This window comes from Leopardus geoffroyi, chromosome C2, assembly GCF_018350155.1.
Source record: "Leopardus geoffroyi isolate Oge1 chromosome C2, O.geoffroyi_Oge1_pat1.0, whole genome shotgun sequence".
Lineage (NCBI taxonomy): Eukaryota > Metazoa > Chordata > Mammalia > Carnivora > Felidae > Leopardus > Leopardus geoffroyi.
Genome location: NC_059333.1, coordinates 126,891,732 through 126,907,970, shown reverse-complemented (window position 1 = coordinate 126,907,970; position 16,239 = coordinate 126,891,732). Strand labels below are relative to the sequence as shown.

Here is a 16,239-nt window from a genome sequence, read left to right as displayed (position 1 = left end):
TTCCTCAAAAAGTTAAAAATAGAACTGTTCCACAATCTAGTAATTGCAATACTGGGTAAAATGCAAAAAACACAAAAACACAAACTGAAAGGGATACATGCAACTCTATGTTTATTGGAGCATTATTAAAATAGTCAAATTATGGAAGCAGCCCAATGTCCACTGGTAGATGAATTGATAAAGAAGATACTGTATACATACACAATGGAATATTATGCAGCCATAAAAAGGAATGAAATCTTGCCATTTGCAATGACATGCATGGAGCCAGAGAGTATAATGCTAAGTGAAATAAGTCAAGACAAAGATAAATAGCATATGATCCTACTCATAGGTAGAATTTAAGAAACAAAACAAATGAGCAAAGGAAAATAAAAAGAGACACACACAAACCAAGAAACAAACTCTTAACTATAGAGAAGGAACTGATGGTTACCGGAGGGGAGGTGGGTGGGGCATTTGGGGATTAAAGAGTACACTTATCATCATGAGCACTGAGTAATGTACAGAATTCCTGAATCACTATATTGTACATATGAAACTAATATAACACTGTATTTTAACTGTACTGGAATTAAAATAAAAAACTTAATAAAAAAAAAAAAAAGTCCAGCTAATACCTAAGTTTGCTTTGACTTTTATTTTCCATTGGGTTTTCTCACGTTTCTCAGTCAGCCAGTGATGTATGGAGAGCTCATCTCATCCTTTTATGGCTTTTTCATTTCCAGGATTTTTTAGATTCTTGGCTGGTCCACTGTTCTTCCCATCTGGGACCACAACCTCTGAATATCACAGCTGGGGGTTTTCCTTGTTTGTTTCTACCATGTTTGCCATTTTTAGTTCACAAAGCTCTGGACTTTTGCCATTTGTACCATATTGAGTCTGCCCCCTCTGCGAGCCAAGCTGCTGTTTTTTGCAGACAGTACCACTCTGGTAACACGACATCAACTTTGTGGATGGGTGTGTGTGCATCATAATCCCAGGCAAGAAGGCAGCAGACTCCTGTTGCTTTTACCTGAAGCTTTAGCAGCTTTTCAAAAACAAATCCTTCAATTTGTTTATCTCTGGTGAACTTCCAGAGCTCTTTGATAAGTTTTTTTTAACAAATTTTGCAGTTTCATTTTTTCTTTTTTTGTAGAGAGAAATTACCTACCTCTGCACACCACCAGAGCTGGTCTTTCCATCAATGACTATCTCAATTCATCTTTATAACCAATAAAACTTGCATTATTAGCCCCATATTACAAATAAGAGAATTAACACACAAAGAAAATAATCAACTATCTGAAGATTAAATAGTTGCTAAATGGAAGAGTAAAGTTAGGCAGTTTGCTTTCAGAGCCTTTCTGCATTTTTAACAGATATGAATGTGAAAATTATTAAAGTACTAGAACAGAAGCAGGTACAGGTGCTTTGGGAACATGGAAGAAAAGAATCTATTTTTGAAACCTAAGTGCAGTAGACAGTATATAATGACAAAGCACCACAGCATGTATCCTTTACAGAAATTCCATGTTTTTATGCATACATATACCATCAAAATTTTCAAATATTTAAGACAGTTAATTACATTAAAAGTCTTTTGGTAGATTTCTCACTAATTTAACTTACTCTCTTGCCAGTACCCCTTCCCACTGGAGGATGTGCCTCAGCAGCTTGACGAATTGTACAAACCATTAGCTCTATAAGAGCACTCTCTTGACGGTCAGACATTGCTAAAGTGAAACAAAACGCATTAGTATGAGTAGACAGTTTTATAATAACCATGTATTAAAGAGAACACACAGTTATAAAAAACTGCAAACATATTCTATTACTGGTTATTTTAAAGACTGAAGTTAAGCTCGCTTATCCTAAGTCAAACATGAAAGAGAATTAGAAAGTAAAGAAAAAGAGGACACTGGTTTCTTCTAATACCCAGTCTAAGACCATATTTCTGAATTAGGCAATACCAAAATTTTACCATATTTCCTTCTCATCATTTAAAGCTCATACAATAAGATATCTTTTTCTAAATAAAAAGTGAGCTCTACATATTTTTAAAAAATAACAATAGATTTTGAATATCTTTCAAGTCACTAGGTACACATTATGAATAATTTCTTAAATAATTATAAGTTATTACATAATAAGTGTTCCACAATTTAGTCAACCTTCTACCTTTTACTCAAATTGTTTCCAAATTTTTGTCACTATAAACAATGCAGTAACAAATATCATTAACACACATATATTTATGTAACTGATACTTATGTTTCTGTAGAATAAATTCTGAGACAGGGTAATGGGTCAAAGGTTAAAATAAATATAAGGTTATTTATGGAAATTCAAACCTCCAACTGCAATGATGTTTGGTTCCTCATATCCCTAGCCAGCACTAAATGTCATAAATCCCTTTAATTTCTGCCAATTTGAAAAATGGTTATTTTGTTATTTTGCTTGTTCCTTTGTACTAATCAGTGAAATGTATTTTCTTGTTTTATTGGCTTAGAACTTTTTTCTGAGATTTTTATATTTATTCTTTGCCCATTTTTCTACTGCTATTCACCTTTCTTGAATTCCTGCGTATAAGGAGTAGTAACTTTGTCTTTTGAATGAGGCAAATATTTTCTCCTAGTTTGTCCTTTTGATGCCGGTATCTTTTGTTAGACTTTTTTTTTTTTTTACAGAAATTGTTAATTTTTACAAAGTTACATCTGTACTGTTTCATGGCTTCTGGCTTTTTTTTTTTCTATCTTTCTAGTTTTAATGAGATATAATTGACATATAACACTGTACAAGTTGTACAGCATAATGATCTGACTTACATATATTGTGAAATTATCACAAAGTTAACGAACATCTATTATCTCATACAGATACAAAAAGGCTCCTGGGTTTCTTGCATTGCTTTCAAAGATCTCCTTGTCCTAGAGATTATTGGAATATATTTTCTTTAATTAAAAAAAAGTTTATTTTTGAGGGAAAGAGAGAGCAAGCAAGGCGGGGGGGGGGGGGGGAGGGACGGACAGAGAGGGGGACACAGAATCCAAAGCAGGCTCCAGGCTCCGAGAGATTAGCACAGAACCTGAAGTGGGGCTTGAATGCGTGAACTGCAAGATCGTGACCTGAGTTGAGGTCAGATGCTCAACCGAGTGAGCCATCCAGGCGTCCCTAAAAATATATTTTCTAATTCATTTTCTTCTCTCTCTCTAGCTTTTATAAATTTATTCTGTCTGAAATTTATTTCTGCTGGTTGCATGAATATGGCCTATTTATTCCTACACCAGATGAACAGCCAATTATGCCTCCACCATTGTTAAGTAAACCAGCTTTCCCTGCATTTAAATGTCCCACTTAAACATTTAAAAAATGTTTTAGGCTCTCATATATGGTTAGATGATTTCTGGATTCTTTAGGTTCACTAATCTATTTGTCTATTTCTATTACAATGCCATCCTATTTTGATGATAGCTGCTTTATAATGTGTTACACCTTAATATATAACTTAATTCAACTCATCTGAACATTTAGTTGAACAAGATTCCCTTACCCAGGCCTTTTTCTAAATATTTTCTAATTTCTATAATGTTAATAGCAAACAATTAATTAAGCACTGAAAAAAATTTTTTTAATGTTTATTTTTTAGAGAGAAAGACAAGAGCATGAGTGGGGGAGGGGCAAAGAGAGGGAGGGAGACACAGAATCCGAAGCAGGCTCCAGGCTCTGAGCTATGAGCTGAGAGCCTGAGGCAGTGCTCTGTGAACCGCGAGATCATGACCTGAGCTGAAGTTGGACACTTAACTGACTGAGCCAACCCACACTCCTAATTAAGCACTTATTATGAGTAAGGCACTGTTGTAAGTGATTTGTATGTTAACTTGTTTTATCTTCAACACAATTCCAAGAGATAGAACTAGTATCTTCACACTTTACAGATAGGGAAAATGAGCCACAGAGTTAAGTAACTTTCAAAGTACTCAGGTAGTAGTGGAGTCAAGACATGGACTCAGGTAGTCTGATTCCTGGGTCTGTGCTCTTAAGCACTATCCTTTTAAACGAAAGAAAACATTTTATATGAAATCATTTTGCTTAGTTCCTCCTCTCATCTCATCTTGAAGAACTTGCAGAAACCCACTGGAATTCAAACTGGTATTTTATTTTATTTTCTTATTTGAGAGACAGAGAGAGAGAGAGAGAGCGAGAGAGCATGAGTGGGGCAGAGGGAGAGAGAATCCCAAGTATGCTCCATGCTCAGTGTGGAGCCTGATGCGTGGTTTGACCCCATGACCCCAGGGTCATGACAAGAGGCAGAATCCAGAGATGAGTGCTCAACTGACTGAGCCACTCAGGCACTTCTTGCATTGGTATTGAAAAAAAAAAAATTATATACTACACGGAAAGAATGGACATTTTTGTAATATTTTCAGTCAGGTACATACATAGCTCTTTATTTTTGAGATCTTATCTGATGTCAAATTAAAAAATGTTATGGTTTTCTTCACACTGATTTGGTACTTTTCTTATCGAATTCATTCCTATGTATTTTTAAAGATAGAAATTTGACACTGATTTCAATAGCTTAATTCTATCTGTCTGCCTCTCTCCCCCTTTCTCTGTATACTTATTTATGTTAAAGGCTAAAAGATACGGGAATTATAGAGACAGACTTAGGTATAAATTAAAAGAGATTAAGCTTTAGAAGTTATATTGATTATTAAAAAAATGGGCAATATCAATGAGAAAGAAAAGACATAATAAAATCCTGTCCTTTTTATTCTGTACTAAAATCATCCTGTATAATATGATGTATGGATATCTTAATGCAATCATTTTTTGGTTTTAACATTTTAATTGTCTTAGGAAAAACCACATGAAGTTCAGCCTGTCTTAGGAAAGCCACATGAAATAGCTTCAGCTCTTCCATTTATACTCCTTGATCCAAATAAAAGGAAAAAAGCTTCCCACTCAATAAAACAACTAAGTTTCTATTTTTATGATTCTAGAATTTTATACTTTTTCACATTTGATAAAAGGAATGACAAGTTTGTCTATGAACTAAATGTATTTTCTTTTACTTATGAAGAAAATTTAGTTGTGTAGAAAATGAGGAGTGAGAACTTATCAAGTACAGAAACATTCCCCTACTCTGTATAAAAATCCTTAGTGTTGAAGAATAACCCAACCTTACAGTGTCCAATGACATTAATTTTGTTAGTTTATAATTTTGAATCATCTATTTAGACATGGTAAACTCAAAACAGTTAAAATTTAATTGAAACTCCCTTTGAGATATGACAGCCAAGCCAAATAATAAAATTTGAAAGCATAACAAGCCATAAGTCACAGACAAGAGCCAAACAGCCACAGTGAGGGTAAGAAATGGGTAGCTGTTTGCACTATGAATTATCAGGTAACTATACAACTTTCTAAAGCTTCGGAAACCTCTTTGTACATTATCTCCATTTCCTCACTAATGTTTTATTCACATCACCTTGAACTGTGGCTTCTTTCCCTGACTACGATTGAAAAGAAATGCTTAAAAGTCACCAACAACCTAAATCACCACTAAAACTAATAATCTTTGCAGTTTTTCTTCTTCTCTGTAATATATGTTATTAACCCCAGGTCTCTTGAACATCCTCTTTACTGAGCTTCTATAGGGTATAATAATTTCTTACTACCTTTTTTATATAGCTTGCTAGAGGCTCTTAGTCTCTCTGGCCCTTCCTGCTTTTGTCCCCTAGCCACAATCTTTAAAACTCAGCCATGGGCTCTTTTTTTTTTTTTTCTTTATAATTCATCTTCCTCTTCTATATTTTTATTATCATTTCCCATACAGACCATCACGGCAGTTTCCGAACTGGTCTTCTGCCTATTCCAAGTGATGTTTGCAAATATCACTTTTCTTAAAATATGAATTGGATCATATCACTCCCATGTTTAAAATCTTTGCATGCCTATTACTTAGAATGAACTAAATAAATCTCCTTACAAGCTAAAATGTTCTACATTATCTGGCTTCTGCCTGTATCTCATCTTGTGCCATTGGTTCACTACACTCTAGCTACTGCAGCTCCTGCAACATAATATCATTCATGCTTCAGATCCTCTATAATTGCTATCTACCCTACCTAGGAGGCTCTCTTTTGACACTTCCCATGGCTAGCCTCCTCATCCTTCAGATTCTTTTTTTTTTTTTTAATGTTTATTTGTGTATGTGTGTGTGTGTGTGAGAGAGAGAGAGAGAGAGAGAGAAGAGAAAACATGAGTAGGGGAGGGGCAGAGAGAAAGGGAGACACAGAATCAATTCAAAGCAGGCTCCAGGCTCCGAGCTGTCAGCACAGAGCCCAATGTGGGGCTTGAACCCATGAACTGCGAGATCATGACCTAAGCGAAAGTCAGGTGCCTGACTGACTGAGCCACCCAGGCGCCCCCTCATCCTTCAGTTTCTTGACTCACAGGTGGCCTCCTCAGCGAATTCTTCCTTTAGGGATTCAGTCTAAAGATGGACCCCTCATAATATTATCATCCATCACACTTATTAACTCCTAAATTATTCTTTTACTTGGTTTTGATCTGCCTTCGTTAAGAGAATGTAAACTTCTTATGGGCAGTGAGCTGACTTTGCTCAGGAATTCACCCTGAGTGCTTAGTGTTACAGTTAAAATACAGAAGGTGGTTAATAAATATTTTAAAATTATAAATAAATTAATGATTCCTGCTTTGAAGATTCCTGCCCATATATACTTTATCCAGTACCTAGATACTAGAATTCTACTAGCAGAAATGACCACAGAAGATTATCTACACTAGATTTTTTGGGATTTTCTTTTTAACAGATGAAGAAGCAGAAAACCACTTAAGTCAAATGACTTAGTGAGGGTTTTGTTACCTGGCTACCTGTTACCCAGGCCCTCATATTATACTAAAAATTTATCCAGTAATTTGACTCTGCTAAGGCGCGCACGCGCACACACACACACACACACACACACACACACACACACACACATATCAACAAAACACCACCACCACCATCACCACCACAACTTGACCCTTAAAAACACCATGAGGCATTCTTTAGGATATGATGATTTAAACTGCTATTGTAAATCTTTAACAATGTGTCTGTTTCCCCAAATTTCAGTCCTCTGTCTCCAACTGTTAACTGAACTTTCATCCACTGTCATACTCCACCTACCTAAAACATAACTTAATTTCTAATCACTCTCAAAAATAAAGGTTACTAGTGGTATTTTGTTACCAGAAAATACAGCTAAATACTAGCAAAGAAGATTGCTTTGGATGCCATTCCATGCCTGAGCTAGTATGTGGTACAGCATGCATGTGAACAAATGTGTGAAAAAAGTGGGGTCATGATATAGATACAGTTTTGTGCTTGTTATTCATAATCTCTTCAGCCTTGCCTTCATATCCTAAAACTTTGGTTCACTTAAAAACTTTTTTCCCATTTTTATAACTCACTTTTCTAGCTAAAATCAAACTAAACAAACCTATGTCACGCCAAACCAAACTAACTTCTTGACTGAAGTTAAACCCAATGTCTTAACTAAACTTAAATCACAAAACATCTAAGAGTACGTAGTTATTTCAACAAGATAAATCCATGCAAAACACCTTGACAACTGACATAGTAATTACTATTTACTGACTGACATATCTTATTTAAATGAGTAAAAGGTTAAAAGTACCAAAGCATAGCACTTTGTCTATTCTTTCCGTAATTTATATTCCCCTGCCTCCCTTCTTCTCCTTGGAAATAACCTTATAGAGCATGGGATGACAAAAAGAAAAAACAACAAGTTCTAACCCACTCTGATAATACGCTGATTCTATGGAAACAGTCAAGGGTAAAAAAATGAATGGAACGTACTACTATATACTATGGCAGGCACTTTGCTCAAGTGTTGACTGGACTGTATTTTATTAGAGAAAATGGTAAGATTCACTAGAAACAGAATGCATAAAGTCAGTGAATGTAGCAGGAACCCGTGTAAGTAAAATAAAGAGAAAATTTTGGAGTAATGTTGAGAGTTTGACCTAGTGAAACTAGTTGGACCATCAATTTTGAAATAGGGCCATCTTCTTAACAAGGATATCCAGGGAGAAAAACACAGGAGAATAAAGTAAATTATAAAGTAGGGTCAAATATACTATAATTACCTGCACCTTAAAAGAAGGTCTGGGAAAATTTGGGGAAGGATTTTTGTTACAGATTAAGAATGAGGTTGTGAGGCAAATATTTGTTTAAACGAGGCAATGTGAGCCACTTTACTGGAGTGTATTTGTGTATGATGCATACCTGTTGTTTCTCTCACTGAATTTGTTAAAGTCAGAGTAGATAATGCCAATTAGCATCACTGCTTAGAAAGAACACTAGGGGATGATCACTTTCCTAGTGACCTGTTCAGGTAGTCTATTGCAGGAGATGGATCATTTTGTTCTTATATCCCAGAGGGCTGAACCACACAGAAAAAAAAAAAAAAAAAAAAAAATAGGGGAAACAGAAGAGGAAATCAAAAGTATACTATCTTATATAATCCTCACAAAACCCACATAAGATATGTAAAGAAAATAACCTCTGTATTATGAAGAAAAAGAAGCTAACAATCAGAAAAAAATGAGAATTCTAGTGACAAAAGATAAGAGTTAAAAATCTGAATGTATTTCTTTTGATTCTGAAGTCCATGTTTGGTTCACCCCAAGTGTCACTTATATCAAAGTGTCCATATTCCAGGTCTGTTGTATGGATTAAGTAAAACAGCAGTTCTTTAAAGTATTATCATGGGTTAGTTTGAAAAACAAACCATTTGTAGGAAAAAGCATTTCTAGTTTTAAGGAGCTCATATTCATATAAGCTTTTAGAATTAGAATATAAATACTTTATTAAATATACATATCCATTTTGCTGTTCATATTAATTATGTAACATGTAGTAAGATACATACTTCAGAAATTTTCATATAACAATTATTTCTATTTCTTGAAACTAGGTAAATGACTTTATTTTTTATTTCCTGGTTTTAATATTTAAGAAAATATAACAAAAGGGGATGGCTCTGGTCTAATTAAATCCTTATGTGTCAAAGCCTTTTCCAAATTCACACATAAATACAGTAAAATTCTAGGGGCACATTTTTTTTTTTTTTTAAATGAAGTACATCAGTATTTTGTGTCTCAAATCAGCATAAAGAAAACTTTTTTGAGTATTACACAACACATGGATTTTTAAAAACTGTGCAGCATGGTAGCAGTCTTAATCTAGAAGGATGTTATAAACTCTAAAAACTATAGAGATGTTATAAACTCTATAAACTATAGAGACATTCTTACTTGTTACAGGAAACAAATTGTTCTCTGCAAAAAGATACACAGTGTGCTTACATATATTTAATTTTAAGTAGTGACCTATATAGGATGGTATGATTATTCATGAAAACCCAAACACCATGTAAATCAACTTGTCAAAATACTATACCTTCCTCTCCTTGAACAGGTTCTTCTAATAGCAACTCTGTCATACATTCCCAGTCTTTCAATAGTTCTTGAGAGCTCTCCCACAAACTGTCCACCAAGTAGGCTGCATGTTCATGTAACTAAAAATAACAAATCAACTGTGACTGAAGAACATTTAATGAAGAAACTACTAATAATATTTCAATTTGATAAACCATTTTCTTCATAATTGAAATGGCTTGGTCACAATATTTCCAAGAGCCACTTAGAAAACAATAAACATATTTGTATGTCATTGTAAATAATGGGGATGCAGTATGAAGACTTGATAATTTTTTGTTTTTTCCAGTAGTAAGGTTAAGGATCTATCTCCTAGTCCAACGGCATCATTTATAGATGAGGAAACTGAAAGTATAACTAGTTAACAGAATTCCTGAAATTATAAATTAGATCAAGGTCACTTTTCATTATTCTTGATTTGTTTCTAGAACTAGCTTTTTTTAAAAAAGGACATATATTCCTTTCTCCCAGAATTCCATTTGAAAATTTGGTGTCAGAATTACTTACTTTACATCTCTCATCTTGGTCAAGGTCAAAATGTTATGTTAAGCTACTGTATTTCTTTTCTTTTGTATTGTAATTTCCGTTTAACTCAATGCATTCCCATCTCACCCCAAACCAATTTTTTGCTGCTCGTTACTCTTGACAATCTTCTTTGGAATCTATGTTTCCACAGTAACAAACACTCTCATGTTCCTCATCAAACACTTCACAGTATACTCTCTACCACTTGTTAGTTATTACACCATGAAGAATATTACTCAAAAAGCTCCTCAGAGAAGGTAAGTAGAGATGTTGGTGTTGTTCTGATTTCTGCTACTACAACTAACTTCTCCACCCTTATTGTAAAAAAGTTCTTCCACCCTTGAGGCTCATGACATCCAGCGAAGCCCAAACTAGTTTCTTGTTAAAACTAATTTAATACGTTGAGACCAATATTAAAAAAAAAAAAAAAAAATAGAAAAGAGTATATAGCACATATAAAGTTTAAGTACTATTTCATACAATTCTTACTTCAGTTTTATGTGCTTGTACTAGTGAGAGACAATAGTTTTCACATCATGAATACTGGTCCCAAAATGTATGAAAGTGTCCTTTCTAGATGTACTGGTTGTTTGCTGATATACTGGCATAACTGAGAAGTGAGCTGGTTTTCATCCTCACTCCTAATTCTATCATTAATTCTTCTATGTGCATTTTGATGATACATTTAAAGTTCTGCTTCATTTGCACTCCTTAATTCTATACTTCATTTCCATCGTATTTCAAATCTTCCATTCCTCAAATGCCTCAGGAAAGCCACACATACATATGCACATGCATACATATGCACACACAGTTTTCCAATGATTTTCTCCAGAGTAGATAATACTTATTACCATCTCTGCTTAGAAAGAACACAGGCAAAAGTTTACAGCAAGATACATTCAAACTTTCCAAATTTACATATCTTAGAAAACTATTCCTAGGCCATCAGTAACATCATTCCAACAATGACAGGTACAAGTGGTGTACAACCTGGTTTCAAAAATGAAAATTAGCAGCAGAAAACAGAAAAATCAATCATTTTGAAGTTGTAGCTATTAAAACCTATGCTGGGATGGAGTTATTATTTAAGGGTACAGAGTTTCAGTTCAGGAAGATTTTTAAAAAGTTCTAGAGATGGATGGCATTGATAGTTGCACAGTCATGTAACTGTTCTTAATGCCAATGAACTATACACTTCAAAATAGTTAAAATAATAGATTTTATTGTCTACTTCATCACAATTAACTCCTCCCCCATGTTCAATAAACTTGCTTTTATGCCTATGTGCACGTTACATATGTCTGTAAAACAGGTGTAAAAAAGATTCACAATTATATTTTTGGTGGATTAGACCTTCAATACATATAAAACCTCCTTTCTCTTAATATATTTGGTTCTCAATTCTGGCTTATCTTATATGATACTGTCTCCCCAGCCTTCTTTAAGCATTTGTTAATTATATCTAGCCTTTATTCAGCTTGTTTACTTCCTGTGTTTATTTGTGTTTACTTCCTGTGTTTACTTCCTGTGTTGATTAATGTTTTAAAAACAATACTTTTCATTTTATTTCACCCTAAATGACAATCTGCCTTTTATAAAGCATGTTAATTCAATTATACATTTACTGAGATAACCGATATTGGAAATTCTCCTGGCAACTGATTCCCTGTGCTCTACTGATGACATTTTCTTGTCTATCTGTGCTTTTTTCAGTTTATTTTCTAACATCTATTTTCCATCACTAAGGTCGCTAACACATTTATTTACTTCTCTTCATTTAAGTTTACATTACACTCCCACATTTTAAGAATAATTTTAGGTATTTGCCTTAAGTTTCACTATCATATATTTAGGTTTAGTTTTAGTTTTTTTCAGATTTATTTGCTCACCAATGTTACTGACATTTCTTATTTTCCTTTTAGTGTATTTGTTTTTTACTTTTCTAGAAAACATCCTCAAGTAATACTCTGTATATAGGGTACATGGGTAGTAAACATTTTAACTGCCTGTCCTTAGATTAGTTCCTCTTCTCTATTCTCTCCACAGAACTCCTAACTAGATGATAAAACTTAATCTGTACTACCTGTCTTTTAATTTCCTTCTCACAATTCTTTTGTTCCATCTTCTGGAAAAATCCCATGGTTTAATCTATAGTCAATCTTTGACTAGGTTCATGTGGGCCATTTAATGAGCTGCTTCACCTCTAAATTTTGGAAATCATGTTTTTAAGTTCTATGAACTCCCCTCCTCTTTCATAATAACCTCTTACATTCAGGGGAATTAATCAAAAATTTTCATCAATATGTTGGGTTTTATGCTTGCTCAAGTTTCAGTGATTCTTGGTTGCTAGTTCATGTAATGTTAATACTCCAGATTCAAGAATACTGGTAGCTAGAATCCCTTTCTTAAGTCTGATTGCAAGGTCCTGGGTTCCTTGGTTGTACAGGGGAAGTGAAAAGAGAGAATCTAGAATCTATAATCGGGCAGCCTTTTCCCTCTAACCTGTAGGTATGCAATGTCTTTTGAATGCCAAAGTTCCCTGTTCCTCCTGGTGGCTATAAATTATCTGGGGCATACATCAGCTCCTTTGTTCTCAGACCAAGGTCCACATCCCAAATATACTTGTAAAGTGAAGAATAAGCTCAACTAAAGGCAGCCACTTAATTACTACCTATAGCTTAATCCTTTTACTAGACTGTTCTGCTCTGACCTTTGCTTTATTTCAGATATCTACCAGGAAATCTCTAAAAATTTCCCTCTATTTTTGTGCCTTGTATGGGACTTCGGGTTATTTAACTCTAATAGAATTCATAATAACGTACTTTATAGCTTCCACAAATTCCTCACAGTTCTTTCATCTTGAGATATTCAGCATGAAGTTTTCAGGTGAATGAGTTATTGGCACAATTCAAGGCTTTAAATAGTATAATTCTATTACCATTGGCATTTTAAAAAATGATTTCTCTATGCCTTGAACCACAGCATATTAAAACTTAGCTCAGGTATGTATGTTGTCATTGTTCCAGAATTTTTTTTGTATGTGATAGCCAATACTCTCAATGTAGTTGCTAACTTCTTTGACAATTTCCTTATCTTTTTGATTAGTTAAGATGGTGGCTTAGTAGAACCCTTCTGTTAACACCAGTAACCACTTCTTGCAAACTGAATGTGTATACTAGAAGGACATGACAATGTGTTGGCCCATTTTCTGATTATGAGTTTCAAATTCACCAATATTAGCAACAATAATTAACATAACATGATCAGTCAGGAATTAGTTTGACATAATGTTTATGATACAGTCTCTCTATCTTGGGGCATCTGTGAAGACCACATAACTTGCTAGTTTCAAATCTCCTCAAGAATACCACGTAAGTCCATGCCTGATAAAAAAAAATTCTAACATGGCCAGTAAAAGCTTGTAATCATCTTTCAGACACTTTATACCAAGGATCTATTGGTAGTGAAAGATAAAGCTATTGAAAGGAAGGCCTTGAAGCGTTCTCAGTGGCTATAAAAAATCCTGGGAATAAAAAGCATGTGGAGCACTAACAATGAAACAAAAATAAATTTTCTAAAAATAGTTTCTGGTATCATAATTTTATAAAAACAGCATGAAAATCAAGTATCTGGAAGCATACTTCAGGAAGCATTCTTCAGGAATTAGATTTAAAAAATGGTAACTCTATAAAGAGTCATTGTGTATCAAAATAATTAAAATTACATTTAAATTTATTTATAAATTATATGTAACATATAAATTAAGATTATATATAAAATTATATCTATATCAAGGTGGATTTTACTCTTCTATATCTGAGTGTAATTTATTTCATAGGTTCTCCTTTAAACCTATATGTAAGACAAATTAATCTCATTTCCCTGGTGAGTAATTACAATTTTCTGGGTACATTCTGATTCATCTTTAATTGGCTTCAAAATTACTCATAATATTTTAACTGAAATTTTCTCTGCCTGCTGACTTTTCTGCCAAGTAGTTAAATACAATAAGGAGTTCACTGTATAATGGAACCTTATTTTGATTCTTTTTATGAAAAATTATTCACAGTGCAAATAATTATCCCAAGTTACTAAGCTTAAAATTCTAAATACTCTTATATGGGGTTTTATTCTCTGCTGAAATAGAGGCAGTTATTGTTGTATCTTGAATACATAAAAAAAAAGTTACCATTCATATACTATCATTCATGATCACTCTGTAGAGATTTCTTGGATATGTCAATAAATCTGTTAATTTTCTGTCTTAAATGACTGATATAATTAACTTCATAATTTCATATGCTTAGAAGGAGGGTGACCATACTGCTGTATATGTATATGTATATGTATATGTATATGTATATGTATATGTCTTAGGCTATGCTAGTTGCTGTGGAATAATTATTAATAGCATTTTTGTCACTCTGAAAAGCCTCAGTTTCTATAGTAAGTTCTATGGTCACATTAGGAACCTGGACTTACCACATTCAAGTACTGATTGTCATACATCTAAAATACACAAGGTATTTTATCGTTGAAATCACTGAATGCTATAAAGGTTGTATTGGCTTTAAAATGTTACTTTCTGATACAAAAAGAAAAGAAAATTAACAACTAGTTTAGACCTATCTCTTAATCTCCATTATTTCACCTGTAATTCATGGAAGCTACTCCATGGACTATAAACTTCTTTTAATTCAGTATTTTAGAATTCTATTACTAAAATGTCACTCTTGTCATCCAGTAAAAAAAAAAGGAAAGCAATAGGATAATCCTTCCAGTTAATCCTAGTTAATTGACTAGTTAACTCATCTATAAGTTAGACTCATTCTTTTTAAAAATTTTTTAAATGTTTATTTATTTTTAAGTGGGGGTCGAAGGGCAGAGAGAGAGGGGGACAAAGGATCTGAAGCAGGCTCTGCACTGACAGCAGAGTGCCCAATGCGGGACTTGAACTCATGAACTGAACTGTGAGATCATGACCTGAAACAAAGTTGGACGCTAACTGAGCCACCCAGGTGCCCCTAAGTTGGATTCATTCTATGTTATGACTTCTAGGGTCTCTTGCAACTCCACTTTATATAAGTCTATTACTAAAATATTACTAATTAATGTGTTGTAGTAAAACAAAGAATAATTCAGAGTAGGACACCATCAGAATCCCACCCTAAGAGTATGGCTTTAACAAGCATCTGGCTCCAGGTGTACACTAGTTTATATAGGGCAAGAAGGAAGATTTTAACAAACAATGTTTCTTATGAAACAGAGGAGGGCATAAAGAGCATATTATGATTATGAACCAACTAAAAAATAAATATGATTTGCAGTCGTTCTGCAACTGAAAAGAATGCCATAGAGGAGTGGGAAATATATTTTAATCTTCTTATAACATTTCAGTAAACAGCGGCAAACATAGGAATACAGTAATGCCACCTGAAAATAGAACAGTAATATACATTATAAATTACTGCTTTAATTAAAAAAATGAAACTATAAAACTAAGTACTTATACCTTTTAAAATATCAAAAAGTCCTTGAGCTTTCAGAGATTTGAAAATTTTTCCTTCAATTGATAATCAAGATCAGTTAGTCCAAATTATCATATATTCCTTAAACTTTTAAACAAATAGTTTAAATAGTATTTGCATAGGGGTGCCTGTGTGGCTCAGTTGGTTAAGCGTTCAACTCCTGATTTTGGCTCAGGTCATGATCTCATGGATCCTGAGACTGAGCCCTGAGTCGGGTTCTGCATTGATAATGCAGAGCCTGCTTGAGATTCTCTCTCTCCCCCAACCTATAAATAAATAAACATTAAAAAAATATCATTTGCATATCTCATCCCTATCAATTTTTGAAACTATTGTTGTTATTAAAGTCAAATTTTCATACAGAAACTGATTTTCTGTAATACTTTTAATCATGCTCCTTTAAAACCTATATGGCTAAAGGTATAACTTGAAATGGCCTATCACAAGGATGATATTTACTGAATATTTAGTGTTTTATCTTAAACCTTACAAGTATTTTGTATTTTACACCATTCTATATCTACACTTGCTTTGTTAAGAAAATGTTTTAAACCCTTACAACATAAAGTGTAGTCAGTCTCTGGACCAGAGGCATAAACAACATAAATATGCATCTAAAAATATTTAGAATATGCTACACCACATCCCAAAGCTACTGAATAGA

General features: G+C 33.7%; 1 protein-coding gene across 3 annotated transcripts in view; it reads right to left on the bottom strand.

The window, feature by feature from the left end:
- The window catches only part of STAG1 (stromal antigen 1), a 401,516-nt gene that overhangs the window by 81,509 nt on the left and 303,768 nt on the right, over positions 1-16,239 (bottom strand). For all 3 annotated transcript variants that reach the window (XM_045503549.1, XM_045503550.1, XM_045503551.1), the window contains 2 exons: positions 9,482-9,599; positions 1,612-1,715 (listed from right to left, as the gene is read on the bottom strand). In XM_045503549.1, the coding sequence (XP_045359505.1) occupies positions 1,612-1,715; positions 9,482-9,599 (222 nt within the window). The remainder of the gene's footprint in view (positions 1-1,611; positions 1,716-9,481; positions 9,600-16,239) is intronic.